The 18924-nt window shown below is 45.7% G+C and overlaps 1 protein-coding gene across 1 annotated transcript in view; it reads right to left on the minus strand.

Annotated features, from left to right (window-relative positions):
* The window catches only part of NSMAF (neutral sphingomyelinase activation associated factor), a 155267-nt gene that overhangs the window by 105868 nt on the left and 30475 nt on the right, over positions 1-18924 (minus strand). The window contains exons 2-6 of the mRNA XM_069731381.1: positions 7841-7930; positions 3372-3450; positions 3226-3284; positions 3100-3136; positions 1799-1849 (exon numbers count right to left, since the gene is read on the minus strand). Of these exons, the coding sequence (XP_069587482.1) occupies positions 1799-1849; positions 3100-3136; positions 3226-3284; positions 3372-3450; positions 7841-7930 (316 nt within the window). The remainder of the gene's footprint in view (positions 1-1798; positions 1850-3099; positions 3137-3225; positions 3285-3371; positions 3451-7840; positions 7931-18924) is intronic.

Consider the following 18924-nt stretch of genomic DNA (forward strand, 5'->3'; position numbering starts at 1 on the left):
AGAATTGGAGCCAGCGTGAAAAATGCCACATTCCAAACCAGGCAATCAGAAAGCCTGGGGAGTGCAGATCTGGTGCACAAAGTGAGACAACCCCTTTAAATGCAATGTGTCAGCACATATGGATCAGTGGTAGAACTATATAGGTACCTGTCCCCCAATTAAAAAAAAAAACCTTTTTTGTAGCGATCATATGATTTAATAGTAATAAGAAATGTAGTACAAAAGCCATATGCAAAACAGATGGGAAAGGCACTGGGAATGGGCGTGAGTGAATGACATGTCCCCAGTGCACATCCAGCCCAATTTCCTAATGACCGACAAATCGAATCTCCACACAAGAAAAAGAAAAAAAAAAATTAAGTCTAATCTTTTATTGGGGGACAAGCACCTACACAGCCATACCACTACTTCCATTTCTGAAAACATGCTGGCAGGTATCCTTTAAGATCGTCATAGCTGTAGGAAAAGACATGGACCGCACATCGAAAACGTATACATTGATCTACTGCGGCTATGCAAAAATGTACAAAACTGAACACAAGGTTCTTAGTTTAACATTCTGATCAGACTGCCATATCACAGAGAACCCTCAGTGGGTCCCTGACCTAAAGCTGCATAGCCATGCTCCAACCACTGCCCCATGCAGCAGCATAGTGAGCGACCTGGTGCACCACAGCACCCATGTTGCAATGCTCAGCCCCCATGACTCAGGGCGACCCCAACGCCGCAGGCACAACAAGTGAAAAGAGCTTTAATGAAAAAAAACACCTTCCACATGTTCTCAGAATATGACCAAGGAGGGAAAAATTAGACAGAACCCCTGTTGAATTCTCCTGCTAATTAAAGACACCTGGGCCTTTAAGACAACCCTGGCTTATTTTAAAAGAATCTTGAAGACATAAGCTTGTTGGGGGAGACTTGCCGTTAAGGTACCGTCACATTAAGCGTCGCTGCAGCGATATAGACAACGATGCCGATCGCTGCAGCGTCGCTGTTTAGTCGTTGTGTGGTCGCTGGAGAGCTGTCACACAGACAGCTCTCCAGCAACCAACGATGCCGAAGTCCCCGGGTAACGAGGGTAAACATCGGGTTACTAAGAGCAGGGCCGCGCTTAGTATTCCGATATTTACGTGACGTCACCGCTGTGCTTTACGGCCGGCGCTCAGTCAGTGCGGGAAGCTGACGGTGAGGGACGCGACAGACACCGGAATGTAAGCATGTAGTGTTTGGTTTTTTTTACATTTACAATGGTAACCAGGGTAAATATCGGGTTACTAAGCGCGGCCCTGCGCTTAGTGATCCGATGTTTACCCTGGTTACAAGTGAAGACATCGCTAAATCAGCGTCACACACGCCAATTCAGCGATGTCAGCGGGTGATCCAGCGACAAAATAAAGTTCTGGCCTTCTAGCTCCGACCAGCGATCTCACAGCAGGATCCTGATCGCTGCTGCGTGTCAAACACAACGATATCGCTATCCAGGACGCTGCAACGTCACGGATCGCTATCGTTCTAAAGTTGTTCAGTGTGAAGGTACCTTTAGACGTGCCCCTAAAAAAGCAGCTATAGGACACGGTACCTCCAAAAAGGTAATTTTCAATGCACTGGAGGATGTTTATTGTCTACAGAAGGCATTTCTAAGCTCCTACTCCTTTCAAATGATGCTAGCTGTACTCCACAGCTGGAGATCTCCTTGGCTTTATACACAGAGTAATTTGCGGACAAAAAAGTCAAAAGCAAATCTGCCCCAATGTCCACACCGAGACACAAGCAAATGGAAAAAACAAGAGCGACTTACACGCTGAAGGTTGTATGGAGTAACAATGTTTTGTTCCTTGATGAGGTTAACCTAGAAGAACAAACAATCTATGAATAGTCCCATCACAAAGAACAAAGCAAATCAACTGCATTCATTCATAAATCAGAAGTGCCTGCGTTACTAGTCAGCTCTCCAGACAAGTCCATGCTAGTAGAGGATTCTCAGCTTTTAAAATTAATAAATAGACAAGTCAGCACTTACAGGACAGTGTCAGACTGTAGATCTCCCCCCACTTGGTAACACTTAATTCATTCATACATTTCCAGGAGAAGTAACAAGGAATAATAATGTGATCACATTTGGTCACATTAGATGGGATGAGAACTAATGCTTGTGGCAAAAACTAACAAGTTCAGTTCAAAATGTTTTTTTTTTTTCATTATTGGACAACCTCTGCCTAATCAATTAAGTACCACACAAAGTAGATGCAATGTATACTCCCCTCTAGCAGCGGAGCCTTTACAGCAATGCTGGCACCAATGTTCCTGGTGAGGGAGTGACACTTGTGTCAGAATATGACCTGCTTTATTTTTGGCAAATTTTGTCTGAGTGGATGTCAACTCTGATGGAAAATTGATTGGCTGCAGCGGTCATCTGCGCTGCTGCAGGAGGCTCAAAGACGTATATAGGATCATCAAAAAGACATGGAATGGTTGAGATCAAGTAGTAAATGGAATATGTAGCGAATTCTGCTCTTATAGGACTTTTCTCTGACTATAAAATTGACATCATGCTCTTATTTGTGTATTATATGAATGCAGTAATGGAGGATCACGCTTAGGGCATGTTCACACTGGGCGTTTTTGCTGCTTTTTTTTCTGCAGCAAAACCTGATCTTCTTGGCAGGAAAGAAGCCGAGTCAAAAACGCAGGTTTAGGTGCGTTGTTGCTGCATTTCTTGTTGCATATTTGGTGCGTTTTTTTCCCTCTTTGTCCATGCTAATGTCCTTGAATTTTCAGCAGCAAAAACGCAGCAAATAATGATACCTGCGTTTTTGCAGCGTTTTTCAACACACATTCAAGTCAATGGGTGAAAAAACGCTGAAAAAAAAGCAGCAAAAACGCTGAAAGAAGTGACATGCTCTCTGTCCAAAAAACGCAGCAAAGCGCAAAATACTGATCATACAAAAAAGCCAATGTGTGTGCCAAGATTTCTGAAATCTCATAGGCTTTGTTGGTACTGTAAAAAGCAGCTGAAAATTAGAATAAAACAGCAGCAAAAATGCCCTTATACTTCTACATGTAGCTTTGCTGCTCACAACATAATCCCATAATCCTTACCTGACTGAATACAACAGAAAATCTTTTGTGCTTATTGCTAAATATGGAGAAAAAAAAGGGGGCAAAGATGTAACATCACATACAGGATAAAAGGTGTTCAGAGAAAGCAGAGTCTAAAGTCCATACTTCCTGAACAGATGGTCACCATCTTCCACTTCAATTCTTGAGCAATCCCGCAATGCGATCTGTAATAGATAGTAAAGGAAAACGGTTTAATGTGACGTTATCTTTGCAGAACCACACTGATCCTGGGATCATCGGGAAACGCTCACCTTCAGTATGGGCTCTTCAATTTTATCAGGTTCAAATATAAGGGATTTGGAACATACTTTCAGGGATCCACTTACGCTTCTACGTAAAAAATAAAAGGTGCAAGTCCATGACTAGAGAATTACGCTCACATCTCAGAGTCCTTACCATAGAAAGATCGCATCATATAAAATGTCCGGAATTGCTTGGTTACATTCCATGTTACATCACATTCACATTGGGGGATTTGCCATGAGTTTTTTTTTTAGTTACCTATTGAGCAGTTTTTCATTATAAAAGTTTCAAGGTGCACTTAGACTGGCCGAAATATGGCGCTAAAGGAGTGATGTACGCTTATGTGCAGAGACCTGACAGCCCAGGCCAGCGAGCGGGCAGGATATTAAAGTATGTTTTTCACCTAAATGCCACAGAGCTGTGTTCATACAGACGATGCCGGATACTTGCAGTGGACCGCAAAAAAAAAAACACCTTTTCTGATATACCCCACAGCTAACCATCAGATACCCACTTTTATTAACTGTGATACCAAGTACGTGGTGTACTGCATCCAGTGCTCTTCATGCCAAGTCAAATATATTGGTTGCACGATCCGTAAATTCAAAAAGAGGATCGCCGAACATATCGCCAACAACAGGTCCTATTCAGGGGCAACTAAACAGGTGGCCTTACTCATTTTGCATGTTTTGCCAGACGAGGTGGAGACTGGCATAAGCATTTATTGATGAAGGCGGCTTTTTGGATATTGTTCCTAGATACAAAATTCCCTGGGGAATGAATTATAAAAATTATTTGCTCTACATTTATTGATTCCACTAATTATCTAACTTTTCACTCCTCACTTGGTTTGTGTTACAGCTGCTGGTGTTTGCTCCCTATTTAGGTCTGCTTGTTTTCATTATATCCTATGACGAAGGCCGCACTTCTGTGCCAGAAACGTGTCAGGTTGTTTTTAGCGTTTTATTTTTAGTCAGGTTTAAATAAACTTTTTTTATTTCATCTGGTCGAGGTGCCAGAAACATATCCTTCCTTTCTCCTTCGCTTGCCGAATGCACCAGCTGGATCGGCACCCACCAGATATATGCCAGCAAACTTGAGAGAAGACAGGTAGAAATCCAATCATGTGGAGACTCCTTGTCCCCCTTTCCTGTACTTCTATAATGCTGACCAGTCATACGCAGGCAGCGACACTCAAAAGGAAAGAAGAGCAAGCATTCACCATAGCGGAGAGCAGATTTCTCCGTGTGAGGCCACATTCACACGTTCAGTATTTGGTCAGTATTTTACCTCAGTATTTGTAAGCCAAAATAAAGAGTGGAACACTCAGAGGAAAAGTGTAATAGAAACACGTCACCAGTCCTGTATTTTTCCCCCCACTCCTGGTACAAATACTGAGGTAAAATGCTGAACGTGTCCTTAGATGTATAATGACAGACAACCTGATCTCCTCGTCTAATCTCCCACATGATTAGAAAGCACAGATAAATAACATGGCAGAGAAGGTTCCCGTGGGGAGAGAAGCAGTGCAATGGAGTTTAACTGTGTCACATTACAAACCATTCTAGCCGATCTCTTCTCATAGCACTGTCATTTCTACTGTACTACCCCTCCCCCCCACACTGACTGTCTGGAGATAGCTCAAAGTATCTGGAACGCCCGCCAGGGCCGTGGGGTACTCGGTACCGGGTCCGGTACTTAAAGGGATGTGTCACGGCGGCGGTGACCCGGTCCGTGGCCCTGGGCGCCCATGTTAAAGGGATAGTCTTTAAAGGGATTTGTAAAATAATAAATGTTCGTGACGCCACCTGTGGTATTCGGTCAGAGGAACCCAACGCTGCTTAAAAGGGTTCCTCTGGGGTGATGTTGTGGCAGCCAGATGGTATAACTTCCCACAGGTTAAGTAGGCCCCAGGGCTCCCGGGGAATAGATGGAAGATGGTGAGTGGTGCAGTAAAGAACAAAGGACGCAGTTGTGCAGCCTTTTTACCTGGTTTACTGATGGTAGCAGGCAGCCACAGTCCAGGGCACCAGATTACATGTATGGGCAAGGTCTGGCCGGCTTGGAAGGGAGTTCAGAGTCCAGCTTTACCAGGTGGAGTTAAAAGCCTTCCTCTTAGCGAGGTGGTATTATAGTCCCTTACTGCCTATGGCTTCTTAGCAAAGTCCTCTCAGTTATCTCTGTCCTTCATTGAAGTGGGACACAAACCCGTATGACAGGTGACTCGAGCCTTTTTACAGGGTCTGTATCATGACCCGGGCTCTATGTGTCACTGTCTCCTGAGCGTTAGGGTGGGCAAGTTACATGTAGTCTAGCTGTCCTACCAGTTTCTGCTGTGCCTCCCAGAGTATGACACAACCTCGGTCTTCCGGTTACCGGTATCTGCACTCTATCAGGGAGGTAGCCCAGTCACAGCTACTCTCCCTTGTTGTCACTCTCCTGTGCTTTGCTCTCTGGCACGTTAGCAAGATACAGAAGGAAGAACAGCCTTTAGCTATCTAGGAGCTACAGCACCTCAGGCTGTACGGCCCCTCACCCGTCCTTCTGCCTCAGACTGCTCCAGTCTACTGTCCGGAACCAACTGTCTAAATCTTCCTAACTGCCTAGCAACTAACTCATCCTCCCGATCAGAGAGAGCAGCTCCCCTTAAGTCGGGTGTAGAGCTCCCCCTTCTGGCCTGGAGTCAGAACGGTGTTGTATGTGCTGATTACCTGTCAAAAGGAATCCTCCATCGCTTCCAAGCGTGACATCACTCTCCCCGTGAGGAAAGCAATGCCACTGTGACAACCAGGACCCTGGGGCGTCACATATCACCATCAACCTGCTATGCTGAACTTTGTCATTACAGCTCACATGGGAGTAGTCCAGGACAGGCAGGCTACTCCTATAGGAGATGTAATAACAGCCCTGAGCTCACACAGCCATTACAAGCTGCTTGAGAACAGCAGACTTAAGTTTGATTGCTAAGGCTACTTTCACACTAGCGTTAACTGCAATCCGTCACAATGCGTCGTTTTGCAGAAAAAACGCATCCTGCAAAAGTGTTTGCAGGATGCGTTTTTTCTCCAATGACTAACATTACGCGACGCATTGCGACGGATTGCCGCGCGACGGTTGCGCCGTTTTTCGGCCGACCGTCGGCCGCAAAAAACGTTCCATGTAACATTTTTTGCTGCCGACGGACCGTCTTTTCCGACCGCGCATGCGCGGCCGGAACTCCTCCCCCACCTCCCCGCACCTCACAATGGGGCAGCGGATGCGCTGAAAAGCAGCATCCGCTGCACCCGTTGTGCGGCGGAGGCAACGCTAGCGTCGGTAACCTCGGCCCGACGCACTGCGACGGGCCGGGCCCGACGCTAGTGTGAAAGAAGCCTAATGCACCCTGAACCACTCTCCTGATTGCCAACAGTTTACACCACTAAACTCAGCTGCACTGCCCCTACCCCCACACGGTTTCATGGAGGAGGTATGTATCACACACTGAGAAACATAAGCTAAGGTGGTGGGTGATCTTACCCTGCTTTATTGAGGTCTGCATCATACAGGGGAGAAGTACAAACCCACAGTGAAAAAGGTCTGAAAACACCCACTTGGTCTTAAAAAATTAACTCATTGGGTGCAAGATACTTTGATTGCTTATATCTGCACAGTGTAGAGGAGAAATAAAAAAAAAAAATAAGTTTTATTCTAGAAAGGAGTTAATATTAGATCCTGAGTCCATTTCAACATGAAACATTTGGGGAAGGGTCCTCTGTAATCAGCTGACAGTTAAGCTGTATATCACTCAGCTATGCCAAAAAATGCCCACGGATGTCCATCTTTCTACTATGTTAACAATGGACGCAAAGATCTGCGCATCCATGCAATGATGATGGCAACAGTTGTGCAACTATACCACCAGGCCCCCTCTTTGGTTGTTACACTTATGTACAGATGCTGGATGTATTCACAGCTTCCAAAGAATTTACAAAAGACGTCCATCTTCATCATATAGACACGGAGATTGCCACATCCATTATTTGCACATTTATTATTTGCACAGCACAAAGATACAAGAACTTCTGCATTTCCCAGGTTAAGGGCACAAGTTAACTCAATTGCTAAATTTTTTTCCTATGAAGTGAGCACAATCTTTTAAGAGTATCGTTTGCACCAACTATATAATTTATACTCTTAAATCTTTGACTCTGATCTTGTTTTTTGACCCAGCGATATAGGTTTGGGAATACTCCTGACTAATACCTTTATCATAAACCTCAAATGTATTGGCCATTAACAATTTTTCATTGTTCTTCAGTCTTTATAGCCTATACTTTCTAACACAGTGGTAAAAATCATGTACACCTATGCATAATGACCCAATGTAAAGAGGTCTACGTAAGTCAGAGAGGTACGGTAATTGAGATGTGAACAGAGACCAATTAATCTGCAGACTTGTCAAGTTTTTGGCTGTTCTAATGTTAATACAAAACCTTACCTTTCTATCGCGTCCCCTGATTTAGTAATGTGATGTGCTAGATGCTGCTCAAAAAAGTATTCCTCCAGGTCCAAAAGTAACAAAGAAAACCTGCAAAATGTAAAGAATACACAATGTGCCATAAGACTTGTATTACATATTTTTTATACCTCAGAACTAGCAAGACACAATATACGACTCGTACACTTCTAATGAAGAAACCATCCCTCGACCCGACCTATGCGTCAAGCCATCGTCCCAGATCGCCGCTCCCATTCGCCTCCAAACTCCTCAAACAGCATGTCCATGCTGAACTTGCTTTTCACCTCTCATCTAACTCACTCTTTGACAACCTACAATCTGGCTTCCGTCCCCACAACTCCACTGAAACTGCCTTAATGACTTAATGTCAAAGCTAACAGAAAATTCTCTATACATGTTCTCGACCATCACAGTCAACCACTCACTCTTATTACAAATCGTCTCTTCCCTTGGTGTAAAAGACCTTGCCCTCTCCTGGAGTTCCTAATACCATTTTAACCGCACATTGTCTCCCAATCCCATACTACCTGCTCATCCTGACCACCCTGTGTCAGTGTTCCTCAAGGCTCTGTCCTGGGACCCATACTCTTGTCAATTCATACATTTGGAAACACAAAGTAACTTGTACTCTCATGACATTCAGATGTGCCTCTGTAGCCCAGAGTCAGCTTTCTGTTCTCCAGAATTCCAGTGTCAGCCATGTTCTCCTCCTCTCGCTACCTAAAACTCAATGTAGACAAAACCGAACTCATCACCTTTCCTCCATCTTAACCAATTCCCCCAGCAGATGTTTCACAATAAATGACAACACACTTTCCCCTGTACAGGAAGTCCACTGCCTCGGTGTAACCCTCAACTCTGCTCTGTCCTTCAAACAGCACATCCAAGCTCTTGTCACTTCCAACTCAAAACATTTTTTCCAGAACCCTCAATCTACCAAAATATTAGAGCATGTCCTCATCTTCTGTAATATCCTCCTCTGTGAGCTCATTGCCAACACTGTCACATCTCTCCAGTCTGTCCTTAATTCAGATGTCTTACTAATCCACTTCTCTGCTTCTCCACTCTGCAAATCCCTTCATTGGGTCCCAATTCTCAGAACATATCCAGCTCAAACTACAAAGCCGTCCATAATCGGTCTCCTCCATATATCTCCAAACTATGGCAATCTCCAGATATCTTCCAAAATGTGATTGCCGGTTCCTCCCAAGATCTCCTCCTCTCTTATACGTTCCTCACCCAATAGCTACAAACACTTCTCCCGAGTACCCCCATTCTTGGAAATTCTGTGCCCCAACATATCTGATTATCCGCCACACACAAAACTTTTTAGAGGGGATTTGAAAATGCATCTCTTCAAGAAAGCTTAGAGCCCGCAATAACCGTTCTCACCACCACCGAAGCGGTCGCAATCTCCCTAACCTACTGTCTCCTTCCCCATCACCTTTAGACTAAGCACGAAAGTGTAGGGCTCTCTCCTTTCTGTGCCAGTCTGTCATGGTTAGATTCTTGACTGTATTGGTATTTTGTATATAAACCCTTCTCATGTACTGCACCATGGAGACAATGGTGCTTTAAAAATAACCATCATTTACATTACATTATAAAAGAATTACAGCAAAAGAACAAAGATAATATTTCGTGAATGTGGTCGGATCATTGGTCTCAAAACCCCCAATTCTCTGCTTTCATTTGCGCAATTCAATGTAGCTAGAGGTGTAATAAATACAGAGTTAATTTAATGGAAGCAGTAAGAAGGGTGTTCACTACAAATCTGTAGTGATGATGGCCAGGAACTGCCAGCAGGGCGGTGGGAATCCACCATTGATGGCGGTTTAGCCGACAACTTTACCTCCCATCCACCCACGTACATTCAAGCCAATACAGAGACAAGCTGCCTGACAGCCAACATGCATCTAAAGTTTGTGGCCAAGTTAACATTTCCATATGGGAACTATGCAGTAGGATTTAGCCTTAGGCTACTTTCACACTAGCGTCGGAATCTCCCCGTCGCAATGCGTCGGGGAGAGATTCCGACACTAGCGTTTAACGTACTGCACAATGGAGGCAGCGGATGCATTTCTCCGGCGCATCCGCTGCCCCATTGTAAGGCGCGGGGAGGTGGGGGCGGAGTTCCGGCCGCGCATGCGCGGTCGGAAAAAGCGGTCCATCAGGAGAAAACGGTAATTAATCTTACCGATAATTGTATTTCCAGGAATCCATCCTGACAGCACCATGGAGGACGTCCTTCTTATACACAGTGGGACAGGAAACACGAGAGTTTAAAAGGACCCTCCCCCTTCCACCCTTCAGTGGTTTTCCAAAGTAACACTTCTGGATGGATGCAAACAGAAAAATTTATTTTGAACATAACAAGATCAACATCAATGTTACTTCACATAAGTATGATACATGTTTACATTAGGGAGGGAACTATCCGTGCTGTCAGGATGGATTCCTGGAAATACAATTATCGGTAAGATTAATTACCGTTTTCCAGGTCACCACCTGACAGCACCATGGAGAAGTACCAAAGGAAACTTCCTAGTTCTAGGGTGGGACTACCGCTTGAAGCACTTTCCTGCCAAAAGCTAGCTGAGAAGAAACTACGTCTAATTTGTAGTGTTTTGAAAAAGTGCTAATGTTAGACCAGGATGCTGCATTACAAATCTGATCTACTGAGGCCCCACCTTTTTCGGCCCAAGACGTGGCCATAGCCCTGGATGAATGAGCTTTAAGGCTATCTGGAGGATCTTTTCCCTGTAACTGATAGGCCGTGGTAATAGTGGATCTAATCCACCTGGCAATAGTGGATTTTGATGCCTTCTTTCCCTTATTAGGACCCCCATACAGGACAAAGAGATTACTATCCTGTCTCCAGGCCCTAGTCATGTCCAAGTATTTCAGCACCGTCTCCCTAACATCTAAGTTATGGAAAAAGGCTTCTTTTTGATTTTTAGGAGATTGGCAAAAAGACGGAAGAACGACCTCTTGGTTAATATTTGATACAGAGGCTACCTTGGGGAGAAATCCTGGGTCAAGCCTCAAAACCAACCTATCATCAAATATTTGTAGATAAGGGTTTTTGATGTAAAGGGCCTGAAGCTCCCCCAATCTTTTGGCTGATTTAATGGCTACTAAAAACACTGCTTTTAGGGACAGATTAGCGATATTTATATCCTTATTTATATCAAAGGGTTCTTTGCATAGAACTTTAAGGACTAAATTTAGGTCCCATGGGGGCACAGACTTTCTGATTGGAGGCTTCAGCCTCGAGACTGCTCTAGAAAAACGAGCGATCCAAGGGTGGGCGGCAAGGGAAGAGTCATAAAATACACTGAGGGCTGCAATTTGAACCCTCAGGGTACTTGGTTTGAGCCCGATCCTAAATCCCTGCTGTAGGAAATCAAGAATCTTGGGTATGTTAGGGTAATCAACATCGATTGTTGTGTCTCCACAAAAACTGCAGAATTTTCTCCATGTTCTGAGGTATATTGCTGAAGTCACCGGATTCCTACTTGCTTGTAGAATCGAAATTACTCCTTCTGAAAGGCCTTTTGCCCTTAGGATCTGCCGCTCAGGATCCAAGCTGTTAACCGCAACTTTCCTGGGTTCTGATGGAGGATCGGACCCTGAGATAGCAAGTCCCCCCTGACTGGAAGATGGTAAGGACTGTCCACTGCCAGCTTCTTCAGAAGAGGAAACCAGCTCCTTCCGGCCCAGAAGGGGACCACCAGGATCACTCGAGCTCTGTCCTCGCAAATTTTCCTGAGTACTCTTGGTACTAATGCGAGAGGGGGAAAGGCATATAGCAGACCCGAGCTCCACGACTGAGAAAGGGCATCCACCGCTGCTGGATTTTCCTGGGGATTTAGGGAGAAGAAGGTCTTTATTTTTGTATTTCTTCTGGTCGCAAAAAGATCCACGGACGGGGTTCCCCAGCGCTGACACAGGGTATTGAAAATTCCGCTGTTCAATTCCCACTCTATGGGTGATAGTTTTTCTCTGCTTAGAAAATCCGCAACCTGGTTCTTTAAGCCTTCTAAGTGGACTGCTGAAATTGAAAGCACCGAACTTTCTGCCCATTCGAAGATCTGATCCGCCAGACGTTGCAATTTCGGATGTCTCGGGCCCCCTTGATGGCGAAGAAAAGCTACCGCCGTCGTGTTGTCCGATAAGATCTTCAGATGTTTGTTTCTTAACAGGGACCGGGCTGCACACAGAACCTTCCAAACCGCCTGTAGCTCTCTGTGGTTTGAGGAATTGTTGCTCTCTTCCGAATTCCACTGTCCTTGGTAATAGCTTCCGAGTACCTGGCCGCCCCAACCTTGTTGACTTGCGTCCGTGGTTACCGTGACTGCTGGGGTCTGGATCCATGGGACCCCCACCTGAAGGTTCTCTGACACCGTCCACCATCGCAGGGATTCCCTGACTCGATAGGATAGGACAAACTGTCTGTCCAACGAAGACTGTCTTCTGTCCCATGTTGTTAGAACCGCTCTCTGCAATTGACGAGAATGGAATTGGCTCCAGCTGACACATGGGATACAGGCTGTCATCAGGATCAGGATCTTCATTGCATCTCGTATTGTCACCCGAGTTCTTGCAAACTGTCGAACCTTCTTCACCAAATCTGACCGCCTTCTGTCCGGAAGAAAAGACTTCCTGATGTCTGAGTCTAGAATTATCCCCAGAAACTGACGTCTTGATTTTGGGGTTAAGTGTGATTTCTCCCAGTTTACCACCCAACCTAGTTTCTGCAGTGTGGAGATCACTAACTGAGAATCGATGTTGAGTTGGGATACTGAGTCTGCCACTAACAGGAAATCGTCTAGATATGGTATTATAATGATATCTTGTTTCCTTAAAAAAGATACGATCTCTATTATGAGTTTTGTAAAAACTCTTGGAGCTGATGCTAGACCAAACGGAAGGCAACGGAACTGATAGTGTAAGACTGAACCGTCTTTATCGCAAATCTTAGGAATTTTTGATGTTGCAAAGAAATTGGAACGTGATAGTATGCACTTTTTAGATCCAAAGTGCACATTACCACGTCCTTCACTAATAGGGGAATTGTGGAGCGAATTGACTCCATCTTGAATCTTTTGTACGATAGCCATTTGTTTAGTGGCTTGAGGTTTATGATAGTTCGGGATTCTCCTGATTGTTTTATTATAGAGAAAAGACCCGAGTAGTGACCTGTTCCCCTTTGGTGAGGAGGTACGGGAGTTATTGCCTCCATCCGGAGGAGATTCTGAATGTCTGACCACATTGGGGAGACTGAAGAGAGACGGGCGTTGGAGATGAAAAATCTTTCTGGGGGACGAGATACGAACTCCATCCTGTAGCCTCGAGATATAACCTGAAGGACCCACGGATTTGAGGCAATTTTTTCCCATTCCCCCAGGTAGTTCAACAACCGACCCCCTATTCTGGTGGCGTCACTTTCTCCGGAACTCAGCTCTAGGATTTGAGGGACCTGGATCTCTATTTCGGTTCCTATTATCCCCCCCTTTCTGGTAACTCCATCTCCCTTGTTTACCTTTACCCCTATAGTCTGATCTCTGACTGTAATAGGGTCTACGAAAGGGCTGGAATTTTCTCTTTTTCTCTTCTGGAAACCCCTTCTTTTCATCAGAAGCTTTTTCCAGAATGTCATCCAATACAGGGCCAAAGACCCGGCCACCCGAAAAGGGAATGGAACATAGTTTGTTCTTAGAGGGAACATCCCCCGACCAGCTTTTTAACCAAATAGCCCTACGGGCCGCATTAGATAGCGATTGCCCCCTGGCTGAGAACCTGACCGATTCTGCCGTAGCATCTGCTAGAAACCCTGTGGCTAGTTTAAGTAAGGGAATAGCACTAATGATAGACTCCCTAGAAGTTTTGGCTGACAATTGATCCTTTAAATCATCAACCCACAGATGCATAGCTCTCGCCACGGATGTCGCCGCAATATTTGTGCGGATCACCGCGGCCGAACTTTCCCAAGCTTTTTTAAGGAGGCCATCTGCCTTTCTGTCCATGGGCTCCTTTAAGTTTGAGGAGTCCTCAAATGGTATGGCAGTTCTCTTAGACACTTTCGCTAGTGGGATGTCAATCTTTGGTACATCTTCCCAGTCTTTGACCTCTTCATGGTCAAAGGGAAGACTGAGCCTAAAGTCTCTCGGTATTGATATCCTCTTCTCTGCCTCCTCCCACTCTTCCAAAATCATTGAGCTGCGGGAAGAGGTGAAGGAGGGGTCAAAAACTGCAAATTCTGAGCAAAGCCGAGACTGAACTCGGACTTACCGAATGTGTGCATTAACTGGAAAGACTTTTGAAGTCTGTGACCGAAGTCCCCCGAACATCTCGTCCTGCACGGAAAGAGAGGTCGAAGGTTCCTCCACCTGCATAGTCTGACCGCTCCCAGTAGTTCGTCAATATCATTGGAAGAAAAAAAGATACTTTTTCCCCTTCTGAGGGGAATCTCTACACACTTCTTCCTCTATGTCAGATTCTGATTGAATGTTGTCAGAAGATGAATCTGACTCTCTCTGTCTCTTCCTAGACCTGGGAAGATCTTGGACCTCAGGCTGGAACTGCTGGGTGGTAGATAGGTTAGATATAGAAGCCTGCACTTCTTCTCTAACCATCGCTCTCATGCTTGTTATTAGAGAGGCCTGTTCCTCTCCTACAATGCGGGCGGTGCAGGGCTCGCACAGAGGCTTCTGACATAAAGCATTAAGTTTTGAGGCACATATAGGGCATCTCCTGGTTTTACCAGTCTTCTTATCCCCAGATGAAGGACGCCCCTGGAATATATAAAGGGACTACCACTAGTACCTTTAATAGGACTGTACGGAGTGCACCTTTAAATGAGGACTTACATGTGCAAGGGAATCCTGCTTCCCTGTAGCCTCTATGCTGACAGCTGGTATGGAGCCTGGATCCATTATAGCTGCGGTGCCTAGCGCTATCTCACTTACCTTTTATCCTTTGCTTGTGTCCCGGCGCTCCTACAGGAGCGATGAGGAAAGCCGCCCCCCCTGCTGCCGCCGCAACCCGGAAGTGACGCGGCAGCGGTAAACCGGAAGTCCAACGCACGCTTACCGCCGACTCCTTCCGGCCTGAACACATGGAGTCTGGAGCGCTCTGCCATACCTGCCCCTCCTCCGGACTGTCTGCCAAGGGACCACCCTGCAGAGATCCCGCAGGTACGCTTGGGGTAGCCATCCGAGGTCGAGAGCCCCCCCCCCCCAGGGGGAAGCGACCTTTTAGCCAGGAGCAGCGCTACACCGGCGTCGCTGAGGGACCCAATAAATTGGGTGTCGGCGATCCAGAGTTTCGGCCATGGGAAGGAAGAGGCTGAGCCCCCCCGATCCACACGCTCTGTAGGGACCACGATCTCTCGTCGTTCCTATCCACAATGGGACAGGAAAAACACTGAAGGGTGGAAGGGGGAGGGTCCTTTTAAACTCTCGTGTTTCCTGTCCCACTGTGTATAAGAAGGACGTCCTCCATGGTGCTGTCAGGTGGTGACCTGGAAAATGATAATTACTTACGGGTAATTTGATTTTCCGGAACCATGACAGCGCCGCACGTGAGAGATGGCATCCGCCCCCAGGAACAGGAAACCTGTAGCAGAGATATAAGAATGGGGCGGCCCCTCTCTCCTCAGTTTGTTTGCAGAGTATGGAAGATGACCGCTTTGTTAGTACACAGTTATGTATCATATTTACATTTGTATAGCCATTTCGTTAGCTCTTGTGTACACACATGCTTTGTACATATACATTTATCCATATACAATAAGTTTTTTTTTTTTTTTTTTTGTGAATCACACAACCATCACCAAGATAGGGCGGGAATTAATGCGGCGCTGTCATGGTTCCGGAAAATCAAATTACCCGTAAGTAATTATCATTTTTCCCTTCACCATGACAGCGCCGCACGTGAGAGGAAAAAATAGAAGATTCCTAGGGTGGGACGACAGCAGACAACACCTTTCTCCCAAAAGACAAGTCTGATTGATTTAAGTCTAACCTATAGTGTCGGAAGAAGGTAGAGGGTGATGACCATACTGCCGCTTTACAAATCTGTTCTATCGAGGCGTTAGCCCTTTCCGCCCAAGAAGTGGCTATAGCACGCGTGGAGTGAGCCGTAACACCCTGTGGGGGAACTTGACCAGAAAAAGAATACGAAAGTGAAATAGCCGTACGCAACCACCGTGCAATAGTTGCCTTTGAGGCCTTTTTTCCCCCTGTTTGTCCCCTGATAGGTGACAAAAAGGGCCGATGACTGACGCCAGGAATTTGTGGCCTCTAAGTATTGAAGGAGGCAGCGTCTGACATCGAGACAATGGAAGGTCTTCTCTCCCTGGGATTTTGGTTGGGAACAAAAAGAGGGCAGAATAATTTCCTGGTCTCTATGAAATTTAGAATTGACCTTCGGAAGAAAGGCAGGGTCGGTTTTAATAACTACTTTGTCATCATGGAAAGTAGTGTAAGGAGGGTTCACCGACATAGCTTGTAACTCACAAGTACGGCGGGCAGACGTTAAGGCAACTAGGAGAACCGTTTTTAGAGTCAAGGATTTTATTGATATAGAATCCAGAGGTTCAAAGGGGGAAACGGTAAGAGCCTTTAAAACTGAATTCAAATCCCAGGGAGCTATCTTAGGTATTAATTTTGAGGGTCTGGAAGTAAAGGAGGCTCGAATGAACCTATAGATCCAAGGGTGGTCAGCAAGTTTTTGATCGAACAGTGCACCAAGGGCAGAGACCTGCACCTTTAAGGTGTTAGTAGACAGACCTTTTTCCAACCCTTTTTGGAGAAATTCAAGAATTTCTTTTACTGGGACCTGTTGACCAGAGTCAGACAACTGTCGTCCCGAAAAATCTAGGAATTTTTGCCAGATTTTTTGGTATTTGTCTGAGGTGACCTTTTTCCTGCTAGCAAGCAATGTGGTCACCAAAGGGCTTGAGAATCCTTTTGCTAACAGAAGTCCCCTTTCAAGTTCCAGGCGGTGAGATGCAATCTGTGAACTTGGGGATGTTGAACTGGCCCTTGGTATAGGAGATCCGGAGCATCCGGAAAGATCCACGGGTCCGAGATAGACATGCGCCTGAGCCACGTGAACCACACTCTCTTCGGCCAAAAGGGAGCTATGAGGATCACTCGTGCTTTGTCCTCCCGAATTTTCCTGAGGACTGCCGGGATTAATGGTATTGGGGGGAATGCGTATGCTAGATGGAAGTTCCACCGATACAGGAACGCGTCTACCCCCTCCGGGTGCTCTCTTGGGTTCAGAGAATAGAACCTCTTCACCTTCCGATTTTGTTTTGTGGCGAACAGGTCTACGTCTGGAACGCCCCAGCTGGCACATATTTTCCCAAATACTTGCTGGTTCAGGGACCACTCCCCCTGATGTAACGTGTGACGGCTTAAGTAGTCGGCTACTTGATTCTCTGATCCTTTCAAGTATGTTCCGGTTAGCGAAAGAAGGTTGTTTTCGGCCCATATAAAAAGTTCTTTGGCCTCTGCCATAAGGGATGTTGATCTTGTGCCCCCTTGGCGGTTTATATAAGCTATTGTTGTGTTGTCGGATAACACTACCACATGTCTTCCCAGAATCCTTTCCCCTATATGAAGAAGTGCTAGTCTCACCGCAGACAATTCTTTTAGATTGGAGGACGCTGTTGTCATTGGGCTTCCCCATTGACCCTGTAGGACCTGATCTCCCAAATGTGCCCCCCAACCCCACGGACTCGCATCGGTAGTAATGACTACTGGATCTCGTACTGACCATGGCACTGCGTTGGTTAGATTTTCTGTTTTCAGCCACCACTCTAGTGAGTTTTGAACTTCTGGTGACAGAAGAATCTTCCGATTCAGATTGTATGGATTTTTTTCTTGTTCGGCTAGTATCTGCCATTGTAACTCCCGTGTGTGGCTTTGTGCCCATCGCGTTGCTGGAATCGTTGCCGTTAGGACCCCTAGGAGTGACATTGCGTTTCTCAGAGAGATAGTCTGTTGTAATTGGAATGACTCTACCCTCTGTTGGATAGATTGAACTTTCCTCTGTGGGAGGACACACTCCTGCTTGACTGAATCTAACACAATTCCGAGGAATTCTTGGGTTTGAGTTGGGACAAGCCTTGATTTTTTCAGGTTTATCATCCATCCTAAATTGGTCAGTACCTCCAGCACCCTTGCGGCCGCACTTTTGCAACTTTCTTTGTTTTTTGCTATTATCAAAAAATCGTCCAAATAGGGTACCAACATTATGTCTTCTTTCCTGACGAAAGATGCTACTTCGGAAATAATTTTTGTGAATATACGGGGCGCAATGGCTACCCCAAAAGGAAGACATTGATATTGTAGATGGACGGGGGTTTTTCCCAGATTTACCACCAATCTTAGGTATTGTTGGTGTTGGACGGCGATTGGCACATGGTAGTAAGCGTCTGGAAGATCGATCACCACCATGTAACAGTTTGGGTCGAGTACTTTTACTGCAGTCTTTAAAGTCTCCATCTTGAACTTGTCTATTTGAATGTAATGGTTTAGGGCTTTTAGGTTGAATATTACCCTCAGCGAGCCGTCTGGTTTTGGTGTTAGAAATAAAGTGCTGTAGAACCCTTTCCCTATCTCTTGATGGGGTACTTCTACTAATACTTCTTTTTGCATGAGGAGATAAATTTCTCTTTCTAATATGGCCTGATTTTTTTCCCCCACCTGGGTCATTTTTACACGATTTGGTGGGAGGTTGGAGAATTTGAACTTTAGACCTTCTGACAACAAATTTGTTATCCAATGAGAAGCCGCGGGTCCCTCTATATCCACCATGAAAGGACGAACGAGAGGTATCCCATCGGCGCCTGGGAAAGGAAGGGGGTGGAAACCGCTTCTTTTTGTCCGACGCTTTCTCAAGGATCTCGTCTAGAGGTTTGCCAAAAAGGTATTGCCCTTCACAGGGTACTCCGCAGAGTTTGACCTTTGATTGGAAGTCAGCCGTCCAATTTTTCAGCCATAATGTTCTCCTTCCTGAATTAGATAAGGCACACACGCGTGCGGCAC

This window comes from Ranitomeya imitator, chromosome 6 (genome assembly GCF_032444005.1).
Source record: "Ranitomeya imitator isolate aRanImi1 chromosome 6, aRanImi1.pri, whole genome shotgun sequence".
NCBI classification, from domain to species: domain Eukaryota; kingdom Metazoa; phylum Chordata; class Amphibia; order Anura; family Dendrobatidae; genus Ranitomeya; species Ranitomeya imitator.